Source organism: Sinohyriopsis cumingii, chromosome 6 (assembly GCF_028554795.1).
Source record: "Sinohyriopsis cumingii isolate HCF-2022 chromosome 6, ASM2855479v2, whole genome shotgun sequence".
NCBI lineage: Eukaryota > Metazoa > Mollusca > Bivalvia > Unionida > Unionidae > Sinohyriopsis > Sinohyriopsis cumingii.
In genome coordinates this window covers 133,554,898-133,582,815 of record NC_142966.1, presented here as the reverse complement: position 1 = coordinate 133,582,815, position 27,918 = coordinate 133,554,898, and the positions used below count along the sequence as shown (strand labels likewise).

The 27,918-nt window shown below is 35.2% G+C and overlaps 2 protein-coding genes across 4 annotated transcripts in view; one reads left to right on the top strand and one right to left on the bottom strand.

The window, feature by feature from the left end:
• Positions 1-7,581, top strand: part of LOC149798025 (uncharacterized) — a 72,301-nt gene extending 64,720 nt beyond the window's left edge. Inside the window, exon 12 of the mRNA XM_089960827.1 lies at positions 1,014-7,581. Within this exon, the coding sequence (XP_089816953.1) occupies positions 1,014-1,147 (134 nt within the window). The 3' untranslated portion in view covers positions 1,148-7,581. The remainder of the gene's footprint in view (positions 1-1,013) is intronic.
• Positions 7,462-27,918, bottom strand: part of LOC149798024 (circadian locomoter output cycles protein kaput-like) — an 89,005-nt gene continuing 68,548 nt past the window's right edge. For all 3 annotated transcript variants that reach the window (XM_089963110.1, XM_089963113.1, XM_089963112.1), the window contains 3 exons: positions 26,421-26,598; positions 24,236-24,491; positions 7,462-13,823 (listed from right to left, as the gene is read on the bottom strand). In XM_089963110.1, coding sequence (XP_089819236.1) covers positions 13,820-13,823; positions 24,236-24,491; positions 26,421-26,598 — 438 coding nt within the window. In that variant the 3' untranslated portion in view covers positions 7,462-13,819. The remainder of the gene's footprint in view (positions 13,824-24,235; positions 24,492-26,420; positions 26,599-27,918) is intronic.

The following is a 27,918-nucleotide window of genomic DNA, read 5'->3' as shown; positions in this document are numbered from 1 at the left end:
TGGTTTGCATATGATACCTTTTGTTTTAGACAGCGTATGTTAATGAAGCTTTTTATCTGTACAGTCCTTGCTGACAAATGTCATCAGGTTTTTACAGCCATACACTTGGATTATATTGTCAATAATGACTGAATTATCAGTGTATGGTATACAGCCCAGGTCAAATTCAATATCTACATTGAGATTTAAAGTTTCTTTGTACTGTGAATTCACTTTTATTTAATTTATTTTACCAATATTTGTGAATTTAGTGGCTGTCACAAACCACTACTGTTATAATCTCTTATAAGTTGAGTCTAACTACAAACAAGATAGACTCTGATCTGTTGTCACATAATGCACCAGCAGATCAGGGTCTGCACTGAATGCTTAACTGATCACCCCTAACAAACTGCATGGACCCAGATTTAAAGTACCATTTGAAACAGCAGATTTGGGTGTGTATAGTTTAGTGTTGACTTGACATCATCATCTAGAGCTTTCATTGCACTGTCCATTTGTCATAATCTTGGGTAATCTTCTTTACCCCCTTCTTGGGCATGTGGATGGTCTTAAGTTTGGTGTCCAGGGTTCGTTGTCAAGTCATGGTTGGTCATCTTCAACATTTGCATAGAGGGTTCCAATCTAAGGAGAAGCTAGAACAAGTTTGTTAACTCTGACATAACAAACTAAACTGATGATTTCAAGTTTAATACATTTAGTGTATAAAAATAACCTATAATGTGTCATCATATTCAGTCTGTTATCCTGTGGCTTTACACTTTGATCCTCATTCTTAACAGAATGTGTCAGCAAGGGAGACAATTCTTACATGTAATTGTTAAAGTACCAATGGAAAAGCCTGCAAAATCATGAACAAAATATTGCCTCAGAGATAAATGAACTCGGTATTTACAGACATTTGACAGATTAACAGGATTATCCTGCTGTTAGTTACATTTAAATAATTAGTTAATGCTACAATTGCATTTTAAAGTCAGTTATATAATTTTTATTAAATTGGATATTTTCAGATTTATCGCCTTGGAAGCCCAGTGATGATAAGAAACTTATGGAAGGAGAAGATATTGTTAGGCTGGAGCTTGTGTATGGGGCAGATGAAGTCAAAGAGAGGGCCTTATTCCTGGAAATTCTGGAGAGACATTAAGGGCCAGTTAGACTTGATAACTAGTGGCATGGCATTTTGTTATGTGTTGCTGTAATTGCACTGAAGACTGTTCCATTTAAACATGCATGGTACCCAGGGAAGGCAGTTTAAAAAAAAAAAAGATATGCCAGGGTACTTTGATTTCACAGAGTTTATATTAAAATGATAAGAAATTTTAAATTGGATTTATGGGTGAGTACCACACTTTAAAAGTGCCTTTCCTGGGTCCCATGTATTTTTTAATGTAACAGTCCAAATTTCATGGGCTACCGATATTAATGGATTTTGTGATTGCTTATAATCAAGAAATTAAAATTATAATACAATAAGATGAAGTATATGGCATGATATATTATTGCACAGTATTTACATTTAAGGAATATTCTGGTGGTAAATGTAATCCTGTCATATACACCATGATAAACACACCAAATTGTGATAATGCCACTCTTGTTATACATAACAGAGTAGCTGAGGATTAAGCAGTTCTTGGGATTTTGAAAATCATTATCAGTCAGTAGTTAAATAAATATAGGATAAAATCAGGTTGAGATCAACAAATCTCCCACCCTTGTTATGCATGTACTTTAAATTGTAACTCTGGTTTTGGTTTATATTTATTCCAACAATGTCTTGGCCCTCACATTATTGTCAGTCACTTGGGTGAAAGAGCTTATTGTCCTCATTCACTTGGTTGAAGGAGCTTATTGTCCTCAGTCACTTGGGTGAAGGAGTTTATTGTCCTTAGTCACTTGCGTGAAGGAGTTTATTGTCCTTAGTCACTTGGGTGAAGGAGCTTATTGTCCTTAGTCACTTGGGTGAAGGAGCTTATTGTCCTTAGTCACTTGGGTGAAGGAGTTTATTGTCCTTAGTCACTTGGGTGAAGGAGTTTATTGTCCTTAGTCACTTGGGTGAAGGAGCTTATTGTCCTTAGTCACTTGGGTGAAGGAGTTTATTGTCCTCAGTCACTTGGGTGAAGGAGCTTATTGTCCTCAGTCACTTAGGTGAAGGAGCTTATTGTCCTTAGTCACTTAGGTGAAGGAGCTTATTGTCCTCAGTCACTTAGGTGAAGGAGCTTATTGTCCTTAGTCACTTGGGTGAAGGAGTTTATTGTCCTTAGTCACTTGGGTGAAGGAGCTTATTATCCTCAGTCACTTGGGTGAAGGAGCTTATTGTCCTTAGTCACTTAGGTGAAGGAGTTTATTGTCCTTAGTCACTTGGGTGAAGGAGCTTATTGTCCTCAGTCACTTGGGTGAAGGAGCTTATTGTCCTTAGTCACTTAGGTGAAGGAGCTTATTGTCCTTAGTCACTTGGGTGAAGGAGTTTATTGTCCTTAGTCACTTGGGTGAAGGAGTTTATTGTCCTCAGTCACTTAGGTGAAAGAGCTTATTGTCCTTAGTGACTTAGGTGAAGGAGCTTATTGTCCTTAGTCACTTGGGTGAAGGAGTTTATTGTCCTTAGTCACTTGGGTGAAGGAGCTTATTGTCCTCAGTCACTTAGGTGAAGGAGCTTATTGTCCTTAGTCACTTAGGTGAAGGAGCTTATTGTCCTTAGTCACTTGGGTGAAGGAGTTTATTGTCCTTAGTCACTTGGGTGAAGGAGCTTATTGTCCTCAGTCACTTAGGTGAAGGAGCTTATTGTCCTTAGTCATTTGGGTGAAGGAGTTTATTGTCCTCAGTCACTTAGGTGAAGGAGCTTATTGTCCTCAGTCACTTGGTTGAAGGAGCTTATTGTCCTCAGTCACTTGGGTGAAGGAGTTTATTGTCCTCATTCACTTAGGTGAAGGAGCTTATTGTCCTCAGTCACTTAGGTGAAGGAGCTTATTGTCTTCAGTTACTTAGGTGAAGGAGTTTATTGTCCTCAGGCGCTTAGGTAAAGGAGCTTTTTGAATCCACTCAAACTGAACTCTCAGTATATAAAAATCCACTCAAGATTGACAATTTTTTGTGGTCAGGAATTTTTTCTTCCATTATCATTTTTTCCCCTAATAAACTGAAAAACCATCCAACTGTGTAAACAGAAACAGATTTTGATCCCAAATTTAAATTTTACTCTTAACACACACCCTCGAAAACTGCAACTCACTTCAAAGTTGGAAAAGTATTTTAGCTGTTTAATTCCTGACACATGCTGGACCAGATTATTTACAGTTAGCAGATACTGTAGTAGGCTTATCGGTGAGAAAATGTCCCAAGGGTACATGATGTTAAAACAATACTTGATTCATGTGCCAACACGGTATGGTCAGCAATAGGATACTATAAAGTCTTTGCACCATATTGAGTGCCAACTTTTAAGGTGAGTTATTAACCCCATTTATCCTGTTTACCAATTTCAGCTGCAGTGCCTGATTTCTGTGAAGCAATTCTAAATATATTGTGTTAAAACGGAGCATCATACAGCAGCAGGGGATTTTTTCTACGCTCCTGTTCAGCGTAATGGTTTTTTTCATCAACAAGTTTTTTTCCAGATAAAATCATCCCAAAGTAACTCAAAGTAATGTTATGTATTGGCTTCTTCTGGGTGTTGAACACTTTACCCTTCTATCAATTTAAATCATGGCTGCAACCGAGGTGAAAATGCATCCCAGACCCATTCCTCTTGAAAGCTTTCAAAGTCAGCTTTATTCTCTAAATCACCTTCGAAAAGTGCATGAAGCTTTTAACCCATCATTTAATCAATATTATCATCAGAATCATCAACTTCATTGTTGTTACCCTCACTATCAACATCCATGTTTACATCTGAATTGTTGTCCATCATTTTATTGATTGATTTTCAAGCCAACAATTTCTTTTCCAACCATGTTTTTTAAAAATTTCACTGCACATGCGTGCTTTAACCATTTTCTGTGTTGGTGAATAAGTACACAAATATTTGTGATGTATACCATGTTTCTAGAGACGTTGCACACATAGAGTATGACCACAGGTGTATTCAGGATAAAATGAGGTATTTTTAGGATTATGAATTTGAGAGATAGCAAGAAGCCTTTGAGTTCTATAGGGTTAGGAACTGCAGTTTGTGAAACTACCGGAGGTATTTATGGTTCAGGTAAACTTTAAAAACCTTTTTAGTTGAATAAAATGTTTACTGTCACTACATTTGTCTTGAGTCACACTTCTGGACTTTTAATATGCATGTTTTCCAGGGTGACAAGAGCTGTACATATTTTGTTGCATCTTGCTGAAAACTGGTGTAACTTGTGTGAAAAAAATATATTGCCTTGTTGAGATGGTATTGTTAGGGTCCGTAGGTCTGATGTGGCCTCACTTTTAATGCTTTGCCAACAGAGACTGACAAGATAGTATTCTCAACATCATATTCACTCAACTGATTCTTAAAAGAGAAAAATTGTTAGATACATGTATTTAAATAGCTATGACTGTCATTTGTCATCACTCGCACATCATGAAATAGGAACAACCAACTAAGCATTATAGGATTGATCAAAGAGTATAAATCTGTGCCAGAACCTTCACTTAAGAAACTAGAAGAAATTTCTGTCGGAAAATGACAAACTATATGGAGTGTCTAACTATTGTGGCTTATTCATAATTCTAATGGACTTATGGTAAAGTTATACAAGTATGATCTTCACTAGCCAAGGTTCTGATATAACCCTATCTACATCTTGGCGAATCGAACAGATATATCTGCTTTGTCCTACCAACATCTGTTGGATTTCTTGATTTGTCTCTCTTAGTTGCCAACTAACTAAGAGCGTGGTGCATTGTACATTGGCTGAAAATTGTGGAAGCAATTGACCTAAAAAGGATACTTTGTTAGTTTAACATCAAAAGTATTACCGGTCTATTTGGGTGAAAGGTATTTGTGCAAACACTAACTGGCAGTGGAAAATTGCTTAATTATTGGTCCGTTCAAGTTGTGTGCTCACCTTGTCTCAATCATGTAGGAACAGTGTTCAGATCTGAACAACTTAATTTTGATTGGATGCAGTGGCTTGACACCACATGCAATGAAATTCAAAGACTTGATGCACAGAAATATGTTTGACTCACCAAGATGCAGATAGGGCTATCACATAGGAACCTTATCTAGCTAAGATGTATATCATTCCTTATTGTTTCTTGAGACAGGGACTGTCTTTCTGTGTGTATTATTCTCATGACCAGATGTGATTTTAGGGAGGAATATACATTGCTCAGCTAATTTTTCATTAACTGTATAAAAAAAAAAACAACACTGTCTTAAGTTGTTTCAATCTTACACACACATATATCCTTTAATTAGATTTATTATCTCTCTCAAGTCAACCATTCCAGTGGCCTGGTGCTTAGAGCATCTGCCTCAGGTCACAGGTTCAAACCCCGGTTGAGTCATACCAAAGACTTATAAAAATGGTACTAAGAGCTACCTTGCTTGGTGCTCAACATTAAGAGATTAGTACTAGGACTGGTCAGCCTGGTGTCACGATAATGTGACTGGTTGGGACATCATACCACATATCTGCGGCATGACATGATGCTTCGGTGCTAGATGTCATAGTGATATGACTGAAAAATTGTAAAGCTACATTAAAAATTCAAATCACACACACACACACACACACTCAAAAAGGCACCTATAGGAAGACATTGTTTTCACATCTGGTACACCCTCTGTAAATCAAAAACCTCTCAAAACTGAAAACTAAAATTTGATCCCAAGGGTATTGGTTTTTAGGGGTGAAATGATAAATTTACACATGAAGTTCATATTTAATCCAGGAATTTAGTGTATTTTTGATAACTTGGAAACTTTTGAGATTTCCACCTTATAATCATACATGCAGTAACTTGGCATGAAAAGATTAATTTAGGTCTGCAGCTATAGTTCTTTCAGCTTAGCATCATCAATATCTGTTTCTGTACCTCAGTGCATTTTCACATGAGCATCTTAGAATGTTGGTAGAACGACCTAATTCATTTTGCATATAAGCGATTTCATGGCAGCACTCTGTACAAGCCCTCAGTTTAACAACACCCAAATATATTGCTATTAGCTAAGTAAGCTTCATGTTGTGGCCCCTACATTTGTTTATAATGAGTTATCCATCATTATTGCTTGTTATGATTCTAGAATCCATATTTCTGATCCAATCTCAATCAGATTTTGAATATGGGTTTATATCATCTTGGGTAAGTTCAGTAAGGAGAATGACTTGATCCTGAGTCTGATTGGCTACACTTGTTACCACTCTTTAGGTCAGATTGACAAAGAACAAGAACCACCCATATTATTTAAGTGATCTTGCATTGGATTGGTTGAGGTTGTTTCCACTGTATAATCCAGATTTCTTATCAGTATTGGCTTATATCATAAAGATCTTAAATGGATTCAGTTAAAAACAAAATCTACATAAATAATGAGGTAATCTTATTCTGATTGGATGAGATTGTTTCTAATTTGTAAGCATTATTTGTGATTTGATTTTGATCAAACTTGGAATGTATGCTTTATCTTCAGGATCATGGATATGAATACTAATGATCTGATCCTGCATTAGATTAGCCGAGCTTTCTACCACTCTGGAACCCATAATTCTGATCATATTTTGATCCTATTTGGAATATGAGCTTACATCATCAAGAGCTTGTATGGTGTCATAAATATGCAGATCCATGCATATTATTTTGGTGAACATTTGATTGAATATTAGTGGATCACATAAGATTGGCAATTTTCTTGTCTAAGTTAACAAAGGCAATGACATAATGGCCTTATAAAAAAGCATTTTCTGAGAAACTTAGCTGAAGACTAACTTAGCAAGTCACCAGGATATAAAATGTAGGTCAGAGTGACTTAATTATAACCCAGGATTGTTTCACTCCTCATGACTATATAATCACATAATTGTGCCTTGTATACCTGACTGGAATATAATTTTTTTAACTACTTGTGATATTTTAATGAAAATCCAACATTTATATATCTTGACTAGACAAGATCACACACCATAGTGTAGTGACACCCCCTGCCTTAAGGTCAAGGCATGGCTAATTATAAATCAATGACCTCTATCAATGTACAGGTATAACTGTTTAACTAGTTAAGATCTTGTAATAACAACTTGACAGTGACTTGCATATTGAGCCCATGCCCCTTGCATCAAGGTCAAGGTTAAAGCAAAGCTAACATAAATATTTTTGATGAAACTGTACCTATGCCTTACCTTAATCATACAACAGTAAAGTCTGTAGTATAACAAAGGTCATGAGACTTATGTAGCATGTCATTTGTGTAACTATCATACTATAATAAAACAAAAGGAAAAATCACATACCTACCTGAAGAAATGAAACACTTACAACTTATGTTTCTACTGATATTTTATTCAACAAGTGTCCATACTTTACCATATCATGACACACATGCAAACAGATACTCAACAAAGATATGAATGATGTTAATAAATATTTTTCCAGTAAAAATGTGTTTCTTTTTCTCTATTTTACACCTGACTTAACTATGCCCAAATGTACTAATTTTCTCATTAGAAAACCAAATAGCTCAATTTACAAACAAAAAAATGTCCCAAAAGAGGTGACTAAGGCAATTGAAAAAGAAAAATTTAGGAATGTTGCTATTTGGCCATATTAGTTTTAGATAGAATTATTACTTAACATCAACTTGATGCTATAAAAAATCTTTTAGCGAAAACAATTCAGTTTGACCATCTGCTCATTACATGTTAAATATTAAAAACAGGAGCTGCAGTACTATAGCAGAGCACTGGACTCCTAATCTATGGGTCAATAGTTCAATACCTAACAAGGCCTTTATGAACAGAAGTTTTCTGTCAAAGCTGGTCAAATTCCATGAAGTGGCTTACTGGAGATATTTTTTCCCCCGTTTTTTTTAGTAATGGTGAATTATTTGATGTTTGTGAATCTGCATTATGTCAACAGAGAATATCTACTGGCCAACTTTTATTGCATTTGGCTGTCAGGCAGAGATTAGCCTGGTGAGCTATTTGGGCACGCTACCCTTTCCCCATGTTTTTCATATAGTCCTTACACAATATAGTTGGTTCTAAACAAAAAGTTAAAAATCCATTGAGTACTCATCTAAATTTTATGAGGATGGAACTACAACAACTGGTCAAGTTTTGATTCAACAACTGATGTGGAACGTAATGAAACAGCACCTTCTGATCTCATCCAAATGCCATAAATTTGCAGAACAGTTGACCTTGAACAAAATAAGTCCCAATTTGCTGCCTTCCTGCTTCATCCCTTTTTCCTTTCTCAGACATGGCTAATTACTAATAAATATGCTGTGAATGGAAACTTGTCCATACAAAGTCACCTCAGAAATGAATCTGATTCCTTCTCCATAACAACAGGCACACCATCAATATCACTTTATTACCCCCCCCCCGGCTGACGTGTCCTCTATGTAGGAATTAGCTCTGGTCAAGATACCTGGTCTAGAATAACAAGTATTATTTCAAAACCATTTTTCTTTCAGTCACATTAGCCTTGACCCCAACATCAACAGGCTTATTTCTTAAGCAATGTTTAGGTTATTATAAACTATGGTGAAGGCACAAGAATTGAAATCTTTGTGCAATAAACACTCTGCTTATTTCAGTCACAATTAACTAAGAAACACCAATATCAATAGGTTTCTTCTTGACCTGAGTGCCACCCAGCCTCAAAGTCTGGTCCAGGTTTGTTATGTATAACTGTTATTTTTGTGCAGAAACCAGTCGTCTTATTTAGTCTCTGTGACTTTGTTCCTTGACCCCAAAATCAATAGGTTTCATCCTTAACCATGTGTAGGTTATCAATAAAGTTTGGTCAAGCTATACAGTGTGATGTTACTGTGTGCAAAACCAATTTTATCGCTAATATCACAGTGGCCTTGCCTTTTGACACCAAACTTTATCCGTTCTTCCATACTCTAAGTGCAAGCCATCCCCATCCCAAGTTTGGTAACAGATGGTGTACAACTCATCTTATTGTGAGGAACTGGTTTTTTTTTCAGCCAGTAACTTGACTTATTCCAAAAACATATTTTTCTTACATCAAGTACAAGCTATCCACAAAGTGTGGTCCAGGAATCTGATACACATCTAATATTACTGTGCTGATATCATCTTTATTCTTTCAGAGTGACCTTCACCCCAAAATTGATAGGCTTCTTCCTTACCAAGGGTGCAAACAATCCACAAAATTTTATAATTGCAGTTCATGAACAACTCATGTTAGTGTATGTAAATGAAACTGATAACCATAACATGAACAGATGGCACACAAAAAAATAGTTGACTTTGGTTGATATGTTAATGGTACTGAATGGAAAATGTTTTATTTCTGCCCATTAAAAAAATAACTTTTCACATTTTTATCAAACAACGGTATTGTAAACCTGAAATCTGAAGGACAGCAAAATCAAAGAAAGACTCTTCAAATTATGAAGTGGAATCAATAAATATAATTATAAATTCACAATGTAACAGTACTTCAAAATACAGGTTAACATTTGTTAAAGTTTTGTTTCCCTGTTTTAATGAAATCAAAAACATAATATCTAAATTCTGCACTTAACCAAAACATGCACAGACAGCTATGTCTAAAATGATACTATTCCCCATATAATTTATTTGATGAGATTAAATCAATGCATTTTTTATTCAAATTTTAAAGCATCATCTTTCAAAAAATATTCCAGTACATTTGATTTGTTCTAAAACAATTCAAATGCACAATGGTATGTTGGTATTACATTTAAAATGCACAATGGTATGTTGGTATTACATTTCAAATGTACAATGTTATGTTGGTATTACAATTCAAATGCACAATGGTATGTTGGTATTACACTTCAACAAGATAAATGAACCAAAATAATGTGAGATGTGAATTAGTAACATGAAAATCCTGTTTTTACATTTTTAATGTACAAATAAAGATAATATATTAAAAAACATCCAATTACCACCGTACACTTGAGCAAACTTGCTTTCATGGTAAGAATAATTAAAATTCTGAATACCAAGAATTCATTATTTTACATCTAGTTGACAGTTGCAATAAACCACAAATTTAAAGATAAAATGATCAACGATCTTTCTGTAGAAACTGAACAATCCCATTCATCCAATGCCAACAAAAATGTGATTTTTTAAAATACAAAACCATCAAAATTTATTCCAAGGGCTGTTCCATTTAAACAGACGGGAGATTACGCTGGAAAGGTAGTTTTATTTCCAAGGGTCCCTAGTAAAAATTATAAATTGTCTCTAGGTGACTACTCCACATGGAAAATGCCGTACCTGGGTTCAAGTATGTTTACTTGAACAGCCCCTACGAAAACAAATGAGTTCACATGATCTCAATCTGAATATTAATTGACAATATTAACCATAATGTTGATTCAAAAGTTTAAATTGGGTACCTTTGTTCTTATTTGTGTTGGGTTTAATGCCATTTGTCAGTACATAATAGGCTATATATCACAGCCTTTATAACTGGTGGAGAAAGAACCACCGATCCAATGGAAGCTACTGGCAAGGTTTCTCACAGCCCAAGACTCAGACTTATGCAGACATAGGTGAGATGGCAGTGATTTAGACCGCTTAGTTACCGGGGGCCACAAACTCTGTATTTAGGTACATGTACAGAATTATAATATTAACCGTAATGTTGATTCAAAAGTTTCATTAAACTCTGACACTACAATAGTAACATCAATATTAACCATAAAATGTTTCATTTAAACTGTATTTAGATTCCTGTATGGCACTACAATATTAACAACAATATTAACCATAATATTGATTTAAAAGTTTCATTAAACTCTGTATTTAGATTCATGTATGACTACAATATTAACTATAATGTTGATTCAAAGTTTTTGTTTAAACTCTACTTGGAGTTGTGTATGGCATTGTAACGCTTTCTTGATCCACATAAGGTCAATGTTCTCAAAACAAAACCAAGTCAGGATAAGTAAAAAATATACTAGATTTATTTTATACAAACATTGGAATCACACAGTACAGACAATCATATTATCCATCAATCTATACATATATATGGGTACTGACATGTATCCAATACTGGAGAAAGATACAAAACATATCATATTTGTGGCTTGTAAGGTTATTAATTTCCTTACTTTACTTCTTTGCACATACATATATCTGTTTTGGGACTGTTACCCAGGATTGGAGAGAAAATTTCAGAAGTATGTATCGATAGATGGAGAAATATGGTAATTTGGAATGTATTTCCAAACAGGATAAATTTAAAGTTCATTGAATGTTGTTATGGGTGGTTTTAATCTAACTTCAATGAGCCTGAAGCCATGGTTTAGAGTTTTGTTTCTTTTATTCCGGTTAAGTCAGTGTTTCACTGTGTGAAAGCAGCTCTCATCTGTTGATGCAGGGATATTTATATACAAATACGGTAGCTAATGGAAACTCAGTCAACCAATGAAAATGACCTTGTGAGTCGGAATGCAGCTGAGTTTACAAGAATTAAGCATGTTAATCAAAGAATCATGAAAGAGATACATTATTATTTAACAGAATATGCATCAAGGTAATGCAATAGTAATATCAAAGCATGGCATATTTACCGGTAATGTATTTCAAAACGTACCTCAAGCATGGCAAGCTTCCATAGTGTGACAGCCTTCGGTTACGTGAGGAAATCTTAGTTCTTCTCTCCATCATGACACCTCGCAAGGGAAGGATGTATTTGTGTGACTTTATTAGGAAATGAGGACATACGACTACGAATTCATTACATTGCCCCCTTCCTGAGAAAATCATTTGTCCCGAATAGAACTTGAATAAAAATTGAGTATTAAGACCAGGTGATCCCAACACTGGAGACCACAATGACATAATGAAAGTAAACAAGACTTTTGTTAATACATTATACGTTACAGTAATTAATATGGTTGGAGATAAAACAAATTTCACTAAAATGTATGATAGCAGAATATCCAATTATGCATTCTCATATAACAAACAAATATTCATACATAATATTATTGAATGAAATACAAAAGCAATTTTTTTAATACATTTCTGACATATGGGAAAATCTCTCTCTAAATACGTTAAATTATGTACATGTATGTGGTGTCTTACACCAAAACATTTAAGGCAAAAAATGCCAAATTCACATTTTCCAGCTGTACATAATGAGAGTTCCTATTAAAATGTTTAATGTGTGAAACTTTTCATGCCAAAGATAATGACTTTTGTTTTGTGGTCCAAAAGGTAATTTTACATACTATATCTATAAATTTTTAAATCAGTCTTGGATTATTTTCTCTAAGCCCAACAATTCAAAAAGCTTAACTTCTGCCAGGAGTTCCTCTAATTGTACATAGCTGGGTAGTAAAGTTCTGGCCATTGGGCAAAACTGATATTCCTGAGATGATTTAAAATAGTCTTAAAATGCTTAGGGTCACAGTCGATAAAATATGTATAAACCTTTTCTACATCATAGGGTTGCAGAGGGGATTCCTTGGTTATCATATTGCTCAGTAGTGATGATGGATCTGCCTGCATGGTTGGAGCGGAAGTTTCAAATCTGGTCCCACCCACATTGATAATTATCCTCTGTGATTGGCATGCAGCCATACCTGTAAGTCTGATGAAGGACTTGTTGGTTGGTTCATAAATTATAGTTTGGTCCTTGGGTCCTTCCACTTCATATTCAGAATATATTATCGACAGGGTATTTCTACTGGGTAGGGTCGATTTGGCTGAAAAAGCAGACTTGGTGGAATCAGCGATGTCATATTTCTTCTTATACTGTACTGGGTCCTGCCCCTGGTAAGACTTGATGGATGAGGATTGCACTCCAGATGCTTCCTGTTCTACATGGGTTTCCCGCCTGGTGGTTTCTTGTTTTTCTTGTTCAGTGGGTAATGAAGGGGTGATCTGCACATGTGTACCAGCACCAGCTGAGTTGAGTCCAATTCTTTCAGATGAAGAAAAGGATGATAAGGAGGAGAAAGATGATGAAGATGAAACGGAAAGATTAAACTGATAAATTGATCAGCTTTGGTCTGCATCTGCCATGGACGCCAGCTCCGGGACTGATGATTACTATGTGATGTTACAGCAGCCATTGGTTTGGGTACGTGTATAGCTGAAATGGAGGCAGTTGTAACTTGAGTGTTGTTGATGGGCTTGGAACTGGATATTACTGTTGTCGTATTAGACTCTTCCTTACTGATGGCTGTTGTCAACACTACTTTTCTTCTTATATTGTAAGGCCTGTTTGGCTGTGTTGATCTGCGTAAGGGTATTACATCTTCCTGCCTTCTCTTTTGATGGTTTCTTATTGGCAGGAAGTTCTCCTTTGCTGGTATGTCTATGACACATGGGTCCCCTCTGGTGGCTTCCAATTTTTCTGTGGGTGTTGCAGGTTCCTTTGAATTGAATCGGACATAATGTCTATGTTTTCTGACAAATTCATTGTACTCCCTCTCTTCCTCCTGGCCATAGTTCATATTTGTCCTCTTGATGAGGTTCAGTGGCTCCAGGACATGATAGATGTTTGCTGTCATATCTTGAGCTGACTGCTCTGCATATGCTACACCTGTATCCAAATCCAAAGTGTGCAGTGGTGATGTGTCTTTCACAATAGTGGAGCTTGGCAAGTTCCAGGACTCCACATATAGTACATCTGAACCTTGTTATCTGAAAGCAGAATGTGAAATGTACAAGATGGAGCTTAAGAACAATACATCTATATGTACAGTAAGTAATTATTTAGTTAAGTCAACCAGCCTGATTTGTTGTCTCTTCTGTAAGGTTTAAGTAAATTATGATGAATTACTTTAGTTTCTGACTTTGGAGTTTTCTGGATGCGAAAGATAACATCATATATCTTTTGTATTATGAGAAATGGACCTTCCCATAGACAGTGTAATTTTCTACCTCTGCTTTTTATATGTGCATTATATAACCACACAATATCTTCTTTTTCATAGGGATTTAGCTGGATATTTTTCATGATCTTTTCTCATGTGTTCTGAAGAAAGTTTAATCTCTTCCCTTGCAAATGCATGTATTGTCTCTAATTTCTTTCTTAATCCATGTACATAACCAATTATTATGTTTTCCATTTCAGTTTCAACTCTACCCAGAACAAGATCTACTGTAAGTTTATGTTTCGGCTGAGAACCATCTCACAGGGAGATACACATGTTGATTCATGTGCTGCTGACCTATATGCCATCATGAGAAGGTAAATATGCTCATTCCAGTCTCTTTTATTCTTTGAAATAAAAGCTGAAAGCATGGATTCCATAGTTCTATTTGCCCTTTTCACCATGCCATCAGATTAAGGTCTGTACGGGATGGTGTGGGTTTTCTCTATTCCAAGTATTTTACAAACTTCCTGAAATACATCTGATTAAATATTAGTACCTTGGTCAGAATGTAACTGCATGGGTGCGCCAAAAATGGTTACTACTCTTTCAACAGATTTCTATGCAACAGTTGTAGCTTTTTGATTTCTAATGGGGATAGCATCAACCCATTTTGTGAGATAGTCGGTAACCACCAGTAAATTCCCTTTATTACTTTTTGGTACAGGCCCAAGCATATTAATTGCACATCTTTCCATGGGGGCTCCTACACTGTAGGACTTCATAGGATCTTTTCCTTTTTTATGAGGTGGTTTGCTGGACGCAAACTGGTCACAAACATTGTGTGTGTGTGATTCAGATTTTTAACGTAGCTTTAACAATTTTCCAGTCATATCGCTATGATGTCTGCAGTGTGGCAGTTTAAAGTGATGTCTAGCACTGGGGCATCATGCTGCAGACATGTAGCATGATGTCCCACCCAGTCACATTATCCTGACACCAGGCCAACCAGTCATAACACTAACCTCATAATGCTGAGCGCCTAGTGAGGCAGCTGCTAGTACCATTTTTGGAACCCACGACCTCCTACATCCGGGGCAGACGCTCTAACCACTAGGCCACTGGAGCAGTTGTCACAAGTATTACACCAATGTGTTGCCAGAAGTATCTTTCTCTAACTTTTGAAAGAGTTTTCTTAAATCCTAAATGACTGCCGGTTACATTGTTGTGTAACTGCTTCAAAACAACAACTTTTAAGCTTTCAGGAATAACTATTTGAAAGTTTGGTTGTCTTTCTTGACCCGGGTTCCATTTATGGCATAGTAAATTATTGTACATTTCCAAGGAGACAAATCTTAGTATTTCCTTTCAGTCCTGCTAAAAGTTTTGACTGTAATAGCATATAAACTTTTCTACTCCATTTTGTATTTGTGACAGGATGGCACCCAAACCTATATAGATGTATCAGTGTCCATTATGAACAAATCATCAGGTGTAGGATATGCCAGTACTGGAGAATTTGTCAAGGCTCTTTTCATTTTGTCAAAGGCAGCCTGACAGTCTTCAGTCTAGATAAATCTTTGACTTTGCTCAGTAAGTTTGTGTAAAGGTCTTGCTATATCGGCAAATCCATAGATAAGCTTTCAATAATATGAACATAGGCCTAAGAATTGTCTAATCTCTTTCATATTTGTGGGTACTGGCCAGTTGTTGACAGTGTCCGTTTCATCAGGATCAGTAGCAATGCCATTCTCGCTTACAATATGCCCCAGGAAGGACAGTCTTTCTAAATAAAGCACATTTCTTTTGGTTCATCTTAAGGTTTGCATTCCTAATTCTTTCAAAAACTTGTCTTAAATTTTCTACATGCTCATCAAATGTCTTAGAGAAGACTATAATATCATCAAGTTAGATGATACATATTTTCCAAGCTAGCTTTGATAAGACCTTTTCCATCAACTTTTAAAATGCTGCAGGTGCTGTACACAATCCAAATGGCATTGTAACACACTGCCATAGTCCACTGCCAGGTCTAGGAAAAGCAGTTTTGGGCCTGTCTTCAGAAGCAACCTGAACTTGCCAATAACCACTTTTTAGGTCTAGAGTGGAGAACCACTTTGATCCAGACAGTGCGTCTAGGGTACTATCAGTTCTTGGAAGAGGATGACTATCTTTTCTTGTAACATCTTTAAGTTTTCTACAATCAATGCAAAATCTCAAAGCATTGACTTTCTTACTAAGACAACTGGGAAACACCAGGGGCTATTAGATTCCTCAATTACACATTTTGCTGTAATATCTTCAATTTCTTTCTGTTCTTCTTTCATACAAAGCTGGGTTGCTGCCTAATAGGTGGTAAATCACCTGTATTAACATGATGTTCAACTAGATCTGTTAAACCCATGTCATTGGTTAATCTTGAGAAAGTGTACTGATATTCCTTTAGTAGATCTTTAAGAACTCCACATGTAGTCTCATTTAATTCCTTACAGGACTCCTGGAACAATGAGTCTAAATGTTCAGGTACTGTGTTTACACCTAGGCAAGATTATGTGACCTTTACATCATTTACAGAAGATTGTTGTTCAATACACAACTTGACCACATCAACTGTAGCCACTACAGTATTTTTGTGAAGTTTATACCCCTTGTCAGTAATATTTAGAAACTACAAGGGTACAGTACCCAAAGTAGGACTGACAACAGTTTCAGCCAACAATATTTCATGTTTTTGCGTGAATTTTTGGTGTTGGTTTCATTAAAGCAGTTGTTTCTGTAATAAATGGGACAATAATTTCACTATTGGGAGGGATGATGAAATCATCCAAGACTGAAATATGACCACAAATGGGCTCCATTTCAGTTTGATAAAGAAAGCATGGAATATTTTCCCCTTTAACTGTTATACAGTTTTTATTTAAGAGAATATCAAAAGAATGTCTAGTCGTTAAGTCTAGACCAAGGATTCCATTCTATTCTATATTAGCTATGAGAACCTCATGCCTAAGCTTTTGACTGCCTAGTGAAAGGTCAAGCCAGCATTTTCCTAGGAAAGGTCTCCTATCTCCAGTTGCAGTAACTAAATTTAATTTCACAGGTTCAAACTTAAGTTTCTCCATACTGCCCAATTTCTCTTTAAATTTATGGCTAATGACAGTAACACTGGCACCAGTATCCACAAGCAAAGGTACTTGATAATTTTGTATTTTAGCACAAACAAAGAATCCGTGCAAATCATAATATCAGTGGGCCTTTCTTTCATTTCTGATGACTTCTGACCCTCAAATTCAGCACTAACTAGTTCTCCTCTGTTTATCTGCTCTTTGATCGGCCATTTCTGTCTGTATATGGTCGAGTTTGTGTATTATCCCTATGCTGGAAGATTTGGTTGCCATTTCTGTATTGGTTATACTTTTGGCTTCCATTATAATTTTGTAGGTTCATTTTACTGTAACTTTGATTACCATTCCAGGTGTTTGTGTGTTGGAGAATCTGTTATGTCCAGAGTTACCCCCTCCCGCCTCCCCACAGAGTTTCTATTAGCTGTTTACTTGTACTGTTCAGGGCTTTGGTTGATTCATTAAGGGTTTTAAAGCAAATTTCCTCCTTTTTATCAGGGGCTGCCTGCTTCTGGGTCTGACAGACAGTTACACTGTTTTCATGCTGTGCAGATAGCTGGAGGGTATTCCATCTTTGTCTTTCAGCAAGTCTGTGTGCTTCCAGATGGATAGCATGACTTTCAACTTCATTGATAGTTTTGGACCAAAGTTCCCTTATATGAAGCCTTATTTCTGAATCTGGGATAGAGTCAATGAAATAATCAATAGCAATAAGGTTGAGTCAGCTGATGGATAGGCTAACTGGGTTACCTTTCGAACAGATTGTGCCTCCCTTCCTCCCTCTCTCTCTTTCTCTCTCTGGTTTAATTCTGTTAGAACTCCCCTAGCACTACCACTGACTTCCACTCAGATATGAGAAGCTTTCATGGTAGTTCCAGTTATTGTTCTGTATAATTTCAAACTGAGACAAATACTCTCCAAAATCTTCATCTTCATGACCATTGTACTGCTGGGGCTTAATTTTAACTTGTCTCTTGCCACTGACAGGGGTTGGGTTTTGAGAAAAAGAAGATTCCATATGGTTTTCATTCTTGTTTGATCTTTGGATATATGAGTTAGTATTTTTGTAATCTCCATGAGAAAACCTATTTCCAGTTGCTTCTATAGAAATTTGTTTTTCCAAAGTGTTTACATGGTCTTTAAGAGAATTAAAATCTTTCTTTAGCTCCCTTACATTTTCATTCACTTCTTGTTTCAATGAATTTTTCATATCCAGTAAACTTCTCATATTTTCTTGTCTAAAGAGTTCTAGCTGCTCAGTAAGTTTATTTAAAATATGAATGCCACTAAGAGACATGTTTTGTATATTTTCAGACGGAGAATCAAATTGGTGCAAAACTGAACTTTCTTTCTCCTGACTGTCTCTAGCACAGGGCTCAGACTGATCTTTTTCTCTTCGAAAAATAATTTCAGAATCATCCATTTTTGATTTATGACTGTTAATAAAAATTGTTCAATAAAATTCTATTTTTTTTATTCACTTGTTTGCTTTTTAGATTGAAAAGAAAAATCAATTGTTCTTTTGGTCCACTAGACACTGAAAAAGTTCTGGGAAATAGGAAAATATTTTCTATTAATCCCACTTCTTGACACCAATGTAATGCTTTCTTGAGCCACATAAGGTCAATGTTTTCATAGAAAAAAGGTTTGTCTCAGCCTAGCACTGCACCAAAATAAAACTAAGTCAGGATAAATAAAATACAGTAGATTTATTTTATGCAAACATTGGAATCACACAGTGTCTACAATCATATTATATATATTTATATATATATATATATATGGATGGTTTACCCATCTATTTGTATTGACATGTACCCAGTACCTGATACTGGAGAAAGATATAAGTTTACAATGTCTTTACGTTACTCCACAATTTATACAATACAAACATCTCATATTTGTGGCTTGTAAGGTTATTAATTTTTTTACTTTATTTATTTGCACGTACATATATTACAAATACTATATTTTCTTTGGGACTGTTACCGAGGATTGGAGTGAAGGTTTTAGAAGTATATGTCTCCATAGATGGAGAAATATGGTAATTTGGAATGTATTTCCAAGCAGGATAAATTTATAGTTCATCTAATATTGTTATCGGTGGTTTTAATCCAACTTCAATGATACCTGAAGCATTACCATTGCCATGGTTTAGGGTTTTGTTTCTTTTATTACAACTGCTTAAGTTGGTGTTTCAATGTGTGAAAGCAGCTCTCATCTGTCGATGCAGACATATTTATGTACAAATAAGGTAGCTAATGGAAACAAGGTCAACCAATGAAAACACATAACACACCCTGCCTCATGATGTAATTTCAATACTTCCACACTGGAGAGTGTGGTACTGAAATGACATCACAAGTCAGAATGCAGCTGAGTTTACAAGAATTCATTATGTTAATAAAAGAATCATGAAAGAGATCCATTAATATTTAACAGAGTATGCATCACAGTAACTAAATATAGTAATATCAAGACATGGCATGTTTAATGTATTTCAAAACATACCTCAAGCGTGGCAAGCTTCCATAGCATGTTAACCTTTGGTTATGTGAGGAAATCTTCGTTTCTCTCCATCATGACACCTTGTGAGGGAAGATGTATTTGCATGACTTTATTAGGAAATGAGGACATGCGACTAAAAATTTGCTTTGCATTGCACCGCTCTGGTGGCCTAGTAGTAGAAGAACATCTGCCTTGGATGTGGGAGGTAGTGGGTTCAAACCCTGGCCTAGTCATATCAAAGACTTTTAAAAATGGTAGTAACAGCTGCCTTGCTTGGTACTCAGCATTAATAGTGTTAGGATTGGTCGGCCTGGCATCAGGATAATGTGATTGGGTCGGACATCATGCTACATGTGTGGCATGATGCCCCAGTGCTAAACATCACACTGCAGACATCGTAACTATATGACTGAATTTTTTTTAAAGCTAGGTTAAAAATCTATATCACACACACAATTCACACAGAAACAATGAAGACTAATGAAGTCAATGTAATAAACGTTCCCTGACTTGTCTGACTATACCAATCTAGCTAACAAGATGCAGAACACAATGACATGATTGCAAACCATTTTTCATTTGATCTAATTAGCAAAATGTTTTCAAACTTTTACTGTAAAATTTTAGAATTTGTATAGTGTTTATCAGTGATATGTGTTTTCACATTATACATACCAAAATACCAATTTTCAATTTACTTAAGACAATTACAGTCCATATTTCTCCAGTTATAAGTCCATGCTTGATAAGCCTATGTTTGATGATAAGCCCATAACCAAAAGCCTTGTTCAGTTATAAGGCCTCTAACCCCAATGACACATTTACAGATTTATAGTGTGCAGGAAAGCAAAGCTCAGCTTGAGAGAAACACTACATAAAGCACCTTAACTAAATCCAATGATCAATTTTGGAGAGTTAGCTAAAACGTTATTGCTCAGTGTTTTTTTACAGGGCCAAGACACTTCTGCAATGGACATGGTGTTAAGATAATCTCATGCTTCGTTATATATATATGTACAGAATCACAAAGTATGATGGCAATAAATGGCAACTTAAACTATAAATTTTAATATAGTCTAAATTCAGCTGCATTTTAAAGTGAGGTACATATAAAACTGCATATTGCTCTACACTGGCGGAAAGAAGGAGTTTATTATGGTGTTGGAATATGTTGAGGCTGCCAGGCCAAGATATGTATTCATAAACCATAATAAGCAAGTTCATTCGCCCAACTCAAAGTAAAACATAAATGCGGTTTTGTATTTATTACATAACACCTCTTTAACGCATTCTAAATATTTTTAGTTTTACACTATGAATGAAATTCAAAATGGTTTATAAAAGTTAAATCCACCGAATATAAAAATATCTACATGCAGATGTCATACATCTAATTAGTTTGAGTCTGGGTGTATGATACGGAAATACAAACTGAATAGCTGTATCATACACCAGATCAAGCATGCACGATTAAATTGGTATAAATAAAATTCAAAAAGATTTCAAAATGTCATGAAAATCAATGACTAAATTAGGGACTTCACAGTAAAAGGTTGATTGCCTATTGATACAAATTATTAAAACAATCCAACAACAAAAGCAAATCACAATGTTTTTAGGGGCAACATACAATATTAATTTTCACTGGGTGTAACAAATTTTGTGCCTGTAGCTTCAGAAGACTCCATCAAGACTTGTTCTACAAAACCTAACATACGACAATATTTTAACATGGTCTAACAAATCTTGCAACTGGAGCCAAGTGTACTACCACATAATATCAAACCTTGTTGTACAAAACATATATGACAGTATTTAACAGAGGACAATGATTATGAATGACACATAAATATATACTACAAAGATAGTTTTAAAGCTAATAATTCAATATTACATTGCCTTTTATTGGTTCCTAAATTTAAGTTTGGCTATCAATTATTTTTTCCTGTGGTCCACTTGACAACAGTTTCATTATGAAATTTATTGGATCCTTTCTGACTGATGTAATATATTAATAAAGTGTACATCTACTTTAGGTCTGTAACTAGTTCTAAAACTTCATATTAACCACTCTGTACAGATAAAATACAATTCACAAATTGATAACTACAATAAAAATATTTCTTAAATTACTATATATATATATATATATATATATATATATATATATATATATATATATATATATATATATATACATATATACACATACATACATTCATGGATGTATATGTAATAAAAAATAACGAAATCACAAAATGAATGATTATTCAAGAATGGCCACCTACTCATTAAACAATCAACATCCAGAAGTTATTTCAATTTTTGTATTTTTAATTTTTCAAAAGATAAAACACATCCACTATAGTCAAGGCAAACTGAATGGATGGCCTAGAAAAAAAAAGGAACAATTTTGTCTATAAGGCTTATGCAGACTGAACTTTGTACCTAAAATCTTGTTAAGTGAAGTGTTACTCTATAGTTACAGATCAACATACATTGTACACAATGGCCCATGCTTATTTTCAATAATGCTGCACATCTACAACAACATGGAAGTGAATGAGAAAATTCTCATCTTGATGAATGATTTTGTCGGCCAAATCAAAGTGATCTTGAAGTTATAGAGATTTACTGCTCCATACAGACTTAAAGAATATTCAATAACAATTAAAACTAGCAGCTGCATTGGGTCAGTGCTTAATGTATTCCCACCAATGATCAGCCCCAGTTGGTTACCACTGTGTGTCCCTGGGCATGGCATTTTACCCCAATTCCCTCACACTAAATAGTCTTCATGTACTGTTGTACTATAAACAACAATCCAATCAGAATTACAGTTAGCACACTAGCTTCATGGCATTCCTCCAAGTAGTTCATGAGGAGTAGTGTTTCGATAACAAACTTAATATATGCTAATGGACTGACAGAATTTGGCATATATCTAAAATCAAAGTATGAATTTATCAAAAGACGATCTTTGTATTACAGCATATATGCCTTCATACAGTCTACCAAGTTCTTTATTTTGCACAACCAAACATCATTCAGCACAGGTTTTATGTGGAGAGATCTTCATTTAGACTGTTTACTTGGGCATGTTTGTATCTTTGTGTTTAACAGGCAATACTAACAGCATGATTATTGTTATATTAAGAATATTGTTTAATCCTACACCTAAAAGCATAGACTGATATTAGTACAAAATGACCATACAGCACATTTTTGTGACAGTCCTTTAAATCTAATAAATTTAGATACAGGACATTATCACCAAAGGCTGAAAACCATGGCAATGAGTTGTTTTCTTGCACTAAAAGCTAATCCTGCCATTTATAAACAAAGGTCGAGAAAAAGATGTCAACATTTTCCTAGCTGTACATCACCCTGATATTCGTGTTTTACTCTACATGTAAGTCTTGATACCTTAAACACTATGTAAATATACTAAATGTAACACAAGAACACAATTTTGTCTTAGTGAGGCTTCCCATTACATCACTAAATATATATGCTTGCTTACAAGTCCAGTCTAACTGCGAAATGCAGAGACCAGATCTACCATCACATAACATACTGGCAGATCTGGGCCTATGCAGTTTGTTTGGAGTAATCAACAGAACAAACAACACCGAACCTAATCTGCTAGCAGATTATGCAACTGCAACTGCAGATCAGGGTCTATGCTGTCAGCAGTTGGACTCAACCTATAAGCAAGTAATTACAGTATAAAGTTAAAGCACATTTGGGTGATCTATCCTGACTCTTATACCCATGAAAAATTGTAATTATCCCAAATTCTACCAAAGACTAGATTAATCTACTGTATCCAAGGACCAGATAAATCATACACAATCTATGACTAAATTAACCTGATACTGTGAACCATCAACTGTTAAGTATGTTCATGAGTTCAATGTGCAGTTGTGTTTATGTTTTCATTTTTAGATCAGGTCTTCTACATTTTATTGGAAAAGAATGTTTGATACTCGGAACAAAAATATTACTTAATGCTTCCAAGTAACCCACATAGGATGAGGCCATGAAAAGCACACTATATGAACACTTCCAAGATCAACAAGACACCCAATATTTACTATTTTCCGCATGTGATCCATAGGAATAGTAGAAATGTAACCTTCCATTAAAAAGATCTTTGATATGAAAGAACACCTCAAGCCCTGTCCATAACACAACACTTCCTACCTCGATTTAGATTTGGACATCTACCAACACAAAAGGAGAGAATTTTATTCCTCTAGTACATTTAAATGTCGGGTATTTTTGCTAATCAACATAACATCTTTATACTAAAGCCTAGATAACCCAAACTTCTTCCAGTTCAGATAATGTTTGCATGCTTTAATACAGTAAAATGTCCACTATCTGACTCATTGAGGAGATGTCAAACATTAATTCTGATCACTGCTAAATTAAAACAGAATGAACTGCAAATATGAGGAACACTCCTGTGGTGTGTATAATTAAAAAGTCCCCACAGGTAGCACACTTATAACTGATGTTTGTCTGTAATGCTTAGTGGACATGGTGTTAGTCTGGATGAACCAAAGGTTCACATAACTATGGCTGTATAGTATACTATAATGGCTACTTAAGACTGAAGGCAGCTGCCGAAAGATCTTCCTGCGATATGGTAATCTTTTGGTCCTGATGAATTGGCATAGACAAGAATCTTGATGGGCTGATCACCATCTGGCTCCTGGTAGCAGGTAGGGCAACCAATGGCACCATGATACTGCCATGTGGATGCTGATGCTGGGGCTGTGAATGGTGAGAGGCACTTGTGAGGGGCTTCTGCATACCCTTCGTTTCCCGAGTGTTTTCTGAATCCATGTTGGCAGGGTTCTCTGAAAGAAACACATGTTGTAAAGTATTTCCTCACAGTCCCACTCTTATTTGTAGGTGGCTGGATGTAAAAAAGTCTTATTACTTTCTGACTTGCTTATGAAAAAACACTTGTCTTTCCATTTTTACTAGCAAAACTTTTAATCTATACCCATTTTATTTACACCTTGGTATTTATAGACCTAAATAAGTACCCATTAAATAAGTTTTTTTGTCAACTGAAATGCATGTTTTAGTTATATTTTTTAGTTTGGTTTAAGTGCAGTGATCATAAATACAATGTACCCTGTTCTATTCAAACATGACATATGACAATTTACTGTAACAGCTATGCCTGCACGCATTTCTGTGAGAACCTAATTAAATGCCGACGGTGTTTTGATACCTAATTTGCATAGGTATTTGTTGTATTGTTGCAGTGAATTAAATGCTGGCCTCCTTGAATTACCATGTTAATCATGTCTTTTTTATCAAATAAGGGGAGTGTCCTAATTGAAAAGTTAAAAGGCATGCAAACCCAACCTGCGTAAGAGCTCGAGGCCCAAATCCAATGTCAGATCAACTCATTTCCATCGATCAATGGAACACTTAATTTTTTTTGAGTGAACATAATATAATTAAACTACCTTAAAGTAGCATACTCATTCAACAATGAAATCATGGCATCAATATAATAGAACAAGTAAAAAAATTGACTCTTTATGGTGATGGATGTTTCACGAACTAAATGTTCCATTCTTTTTTATAAAAGGAATCTTGTTTAATGGTGAATCTGAATCAATAACTAGTTACACAAGAGTAGAAGAGTAGAGAGCAAAGCAGGAAGCAGGCAGATAACGTAATAAGACTTCTCAACAACAACATAAAGTAGTGATGAAATGTTCAATGTTGTCATGTATACGTGAAGGCTGTTGAAACCAGTTGGAATAATGTTAACAATCTCTCAGTGGTTGGACATCTTGAAAATTAAGGTCATTTTTACATAAAATGAATACCTTCATTAGAAAAAATGATTTCTTGACAATTATTCCCAATGTGATTTTAAAACAAGTATTCCGCCATTAAACAGACCAGTTCACTAACCCCCTGGCAGTTTTCTCAATGTCCAGTAAGGATGGTATCATTTCATAGTTATACAGGTCCCTCAATAACTTGTGCCCTCGCTTATAGTACTGTCTATGTTTTTGGACCCTGTTGTGAGCAAGTTATCGAGGATGAAGTATATAGGGTAAAACCTGCAATGGGAGACAATGCCTTTTGTCTAAGAGAAACAAAAAACAGGTGGTCTTTCAGCAGAGGTTTTCACACAATATACCTTAACTGAGCTGTGCATTAATAACCAGTCTTAGATGACAAGTAGTCTTCAAAAACACTGGTCATTCAAGTCAGGGTTTAAATTAAAACATTCATTAAACATTAATGTATCCTCACAATATGCCCACATAATAAATTTCAGACTTTTTAATGCACTGTCTGAACAATGAAACCACCTGCCTGGACTACAAAACATTTTTGTTATGTAAATGGTGTAGTTGTATGTTGAGTGATGCATCCACAATATTTACTCAACAGGCAACAGTGTCTAAGTTCCTAATTGCAAAGGTAAACACAAAGTAACCTGGTTCTAATCACATTCCTCATGATACAATATGGAGTTATAAAGAAGTCTGCAGGCAATAGTGACTGAGAAACTCAGCTAAACACAAACCCTAAGTCTTGACAGATACACCGACAGACAGTCCAAAGACCAGAGCTGCTTTATAACAAATCCAAACATTAGGTGAACTGAGAAATGGGAAAATCAAGACAATAAAGAAAGCACTTATAAAGGGAATAACATAATAGAGAAAGGATGACTAAACTTCTCCAAAAATAGCAGCTTCACACACTTCAAGTCAATTTTACTTTTTTAAAGTTAACTTGTAGCTTACCCCTTTGTATCAGGTATGGCAGCAGTCCCTGATGATTCAGGGAAAGTTGATCTGTGATTTTTCTCAGCTCCTCCTGCTGTCGCATGATTGCTTCTTGCACCTGTCGTGCCTTCTGTTTCAGCTGCTCATGAAGCTGGCGTTGTATTGGAGTCATGTGAAGCTGTGGGGCTGCTGATAGCTGTTGAAAAGAACTTGCCACATGAAAACACTTCCATTTGATATAGCCCAATTTTAACAAATTTTGGTTAAGGTAACTGCAGTTTTTGCATTTAGTCTCAAAACTCAAAGATTGAACATAATATAGTTCAGATTTTCAGATGGTTGAAGGATCCAGCAAATATGATAACACTGAAGCCAGGGCATGTCAAACCTACAATTGCCGTAACAACTTTAGCCAAAACCTTAAACTGCTGATGCAAACACCTGCAGAAAAAGACTGCTGTTTCACCAATATCAGCTTGACAGAAAGTAAGGAATAGGTGGTGAAAATGCAATCATTTTGGATAAAGTGATAATTCAGGACATCTGGGTTTTGGATAACTGAAGACTAAACTATGACTTGTTACTGTGATCCCTGCATGACTCAAAATTTCAAACAAAAGTATTTTAAAGACATTTTTACACTTAAAATATAATCAAATTTTTGACGAGAATGGTTGCTGAGATTTGACAGTCAATCTGGAGTGAGAAAATGTTATTCCAATACTATCATTTTTTAAAAGGATTTATGGATATAAAAAAAATGAATCATACATCTTGGGTCAATATCTGGAAGTCTAAAATTTAATTTAAATCCCCAACGCAAAATCAGCCACGTAGGATGATGACATCCCCGCCTTTTCTTACAGTGTTTCATTCCTAGACATTAACACAGCTACTAGTATTTGATAAGTCAAGGTCAATACTGTAATCTGGAAATTAAATATTAGCTTCTACATTTTTTTGTTTTATTTTTTATTTTAACCTTTTGAAACAATAATTATAAATCATTTTATATTGCTTCAATGCACACGTTCAATAAGGTATCTGATAGCTGTAATTTTACACTCCCTGCCTTAAATCGATATATGAGGTAAGGATAGAGAGAAAATAGAGAAAAAGCATAAGATATTCAAACAATAGTAATACCGAAAATGAAAGAAATTAAAAAAAACAAAACAACAATATATCAAAATTAAATTTAATATTTATTCAAATCGATTCCTCATTCGACTACAACACTTGTTGAAAAATTTAAATCCTTCTGAAAGTACATTTCATTTTATCCATGCACTTTTAATCCAAAAGAACAACAATCCTGTAAGATACTAAAACTATTTCTTGAAACACTATTACTAATGAAACACTAAGTATATACAATAATTACAGCAGAGTATTAAAGCTAACACTTCACAGATTTTTGGACAAAGCCATTATATCAACATTGTGTCAATCAAGTCTCATGGTACTCACAAATGCTTTTCAGGTAAATAATCCCCAAATTGCTGAATTAAACAAG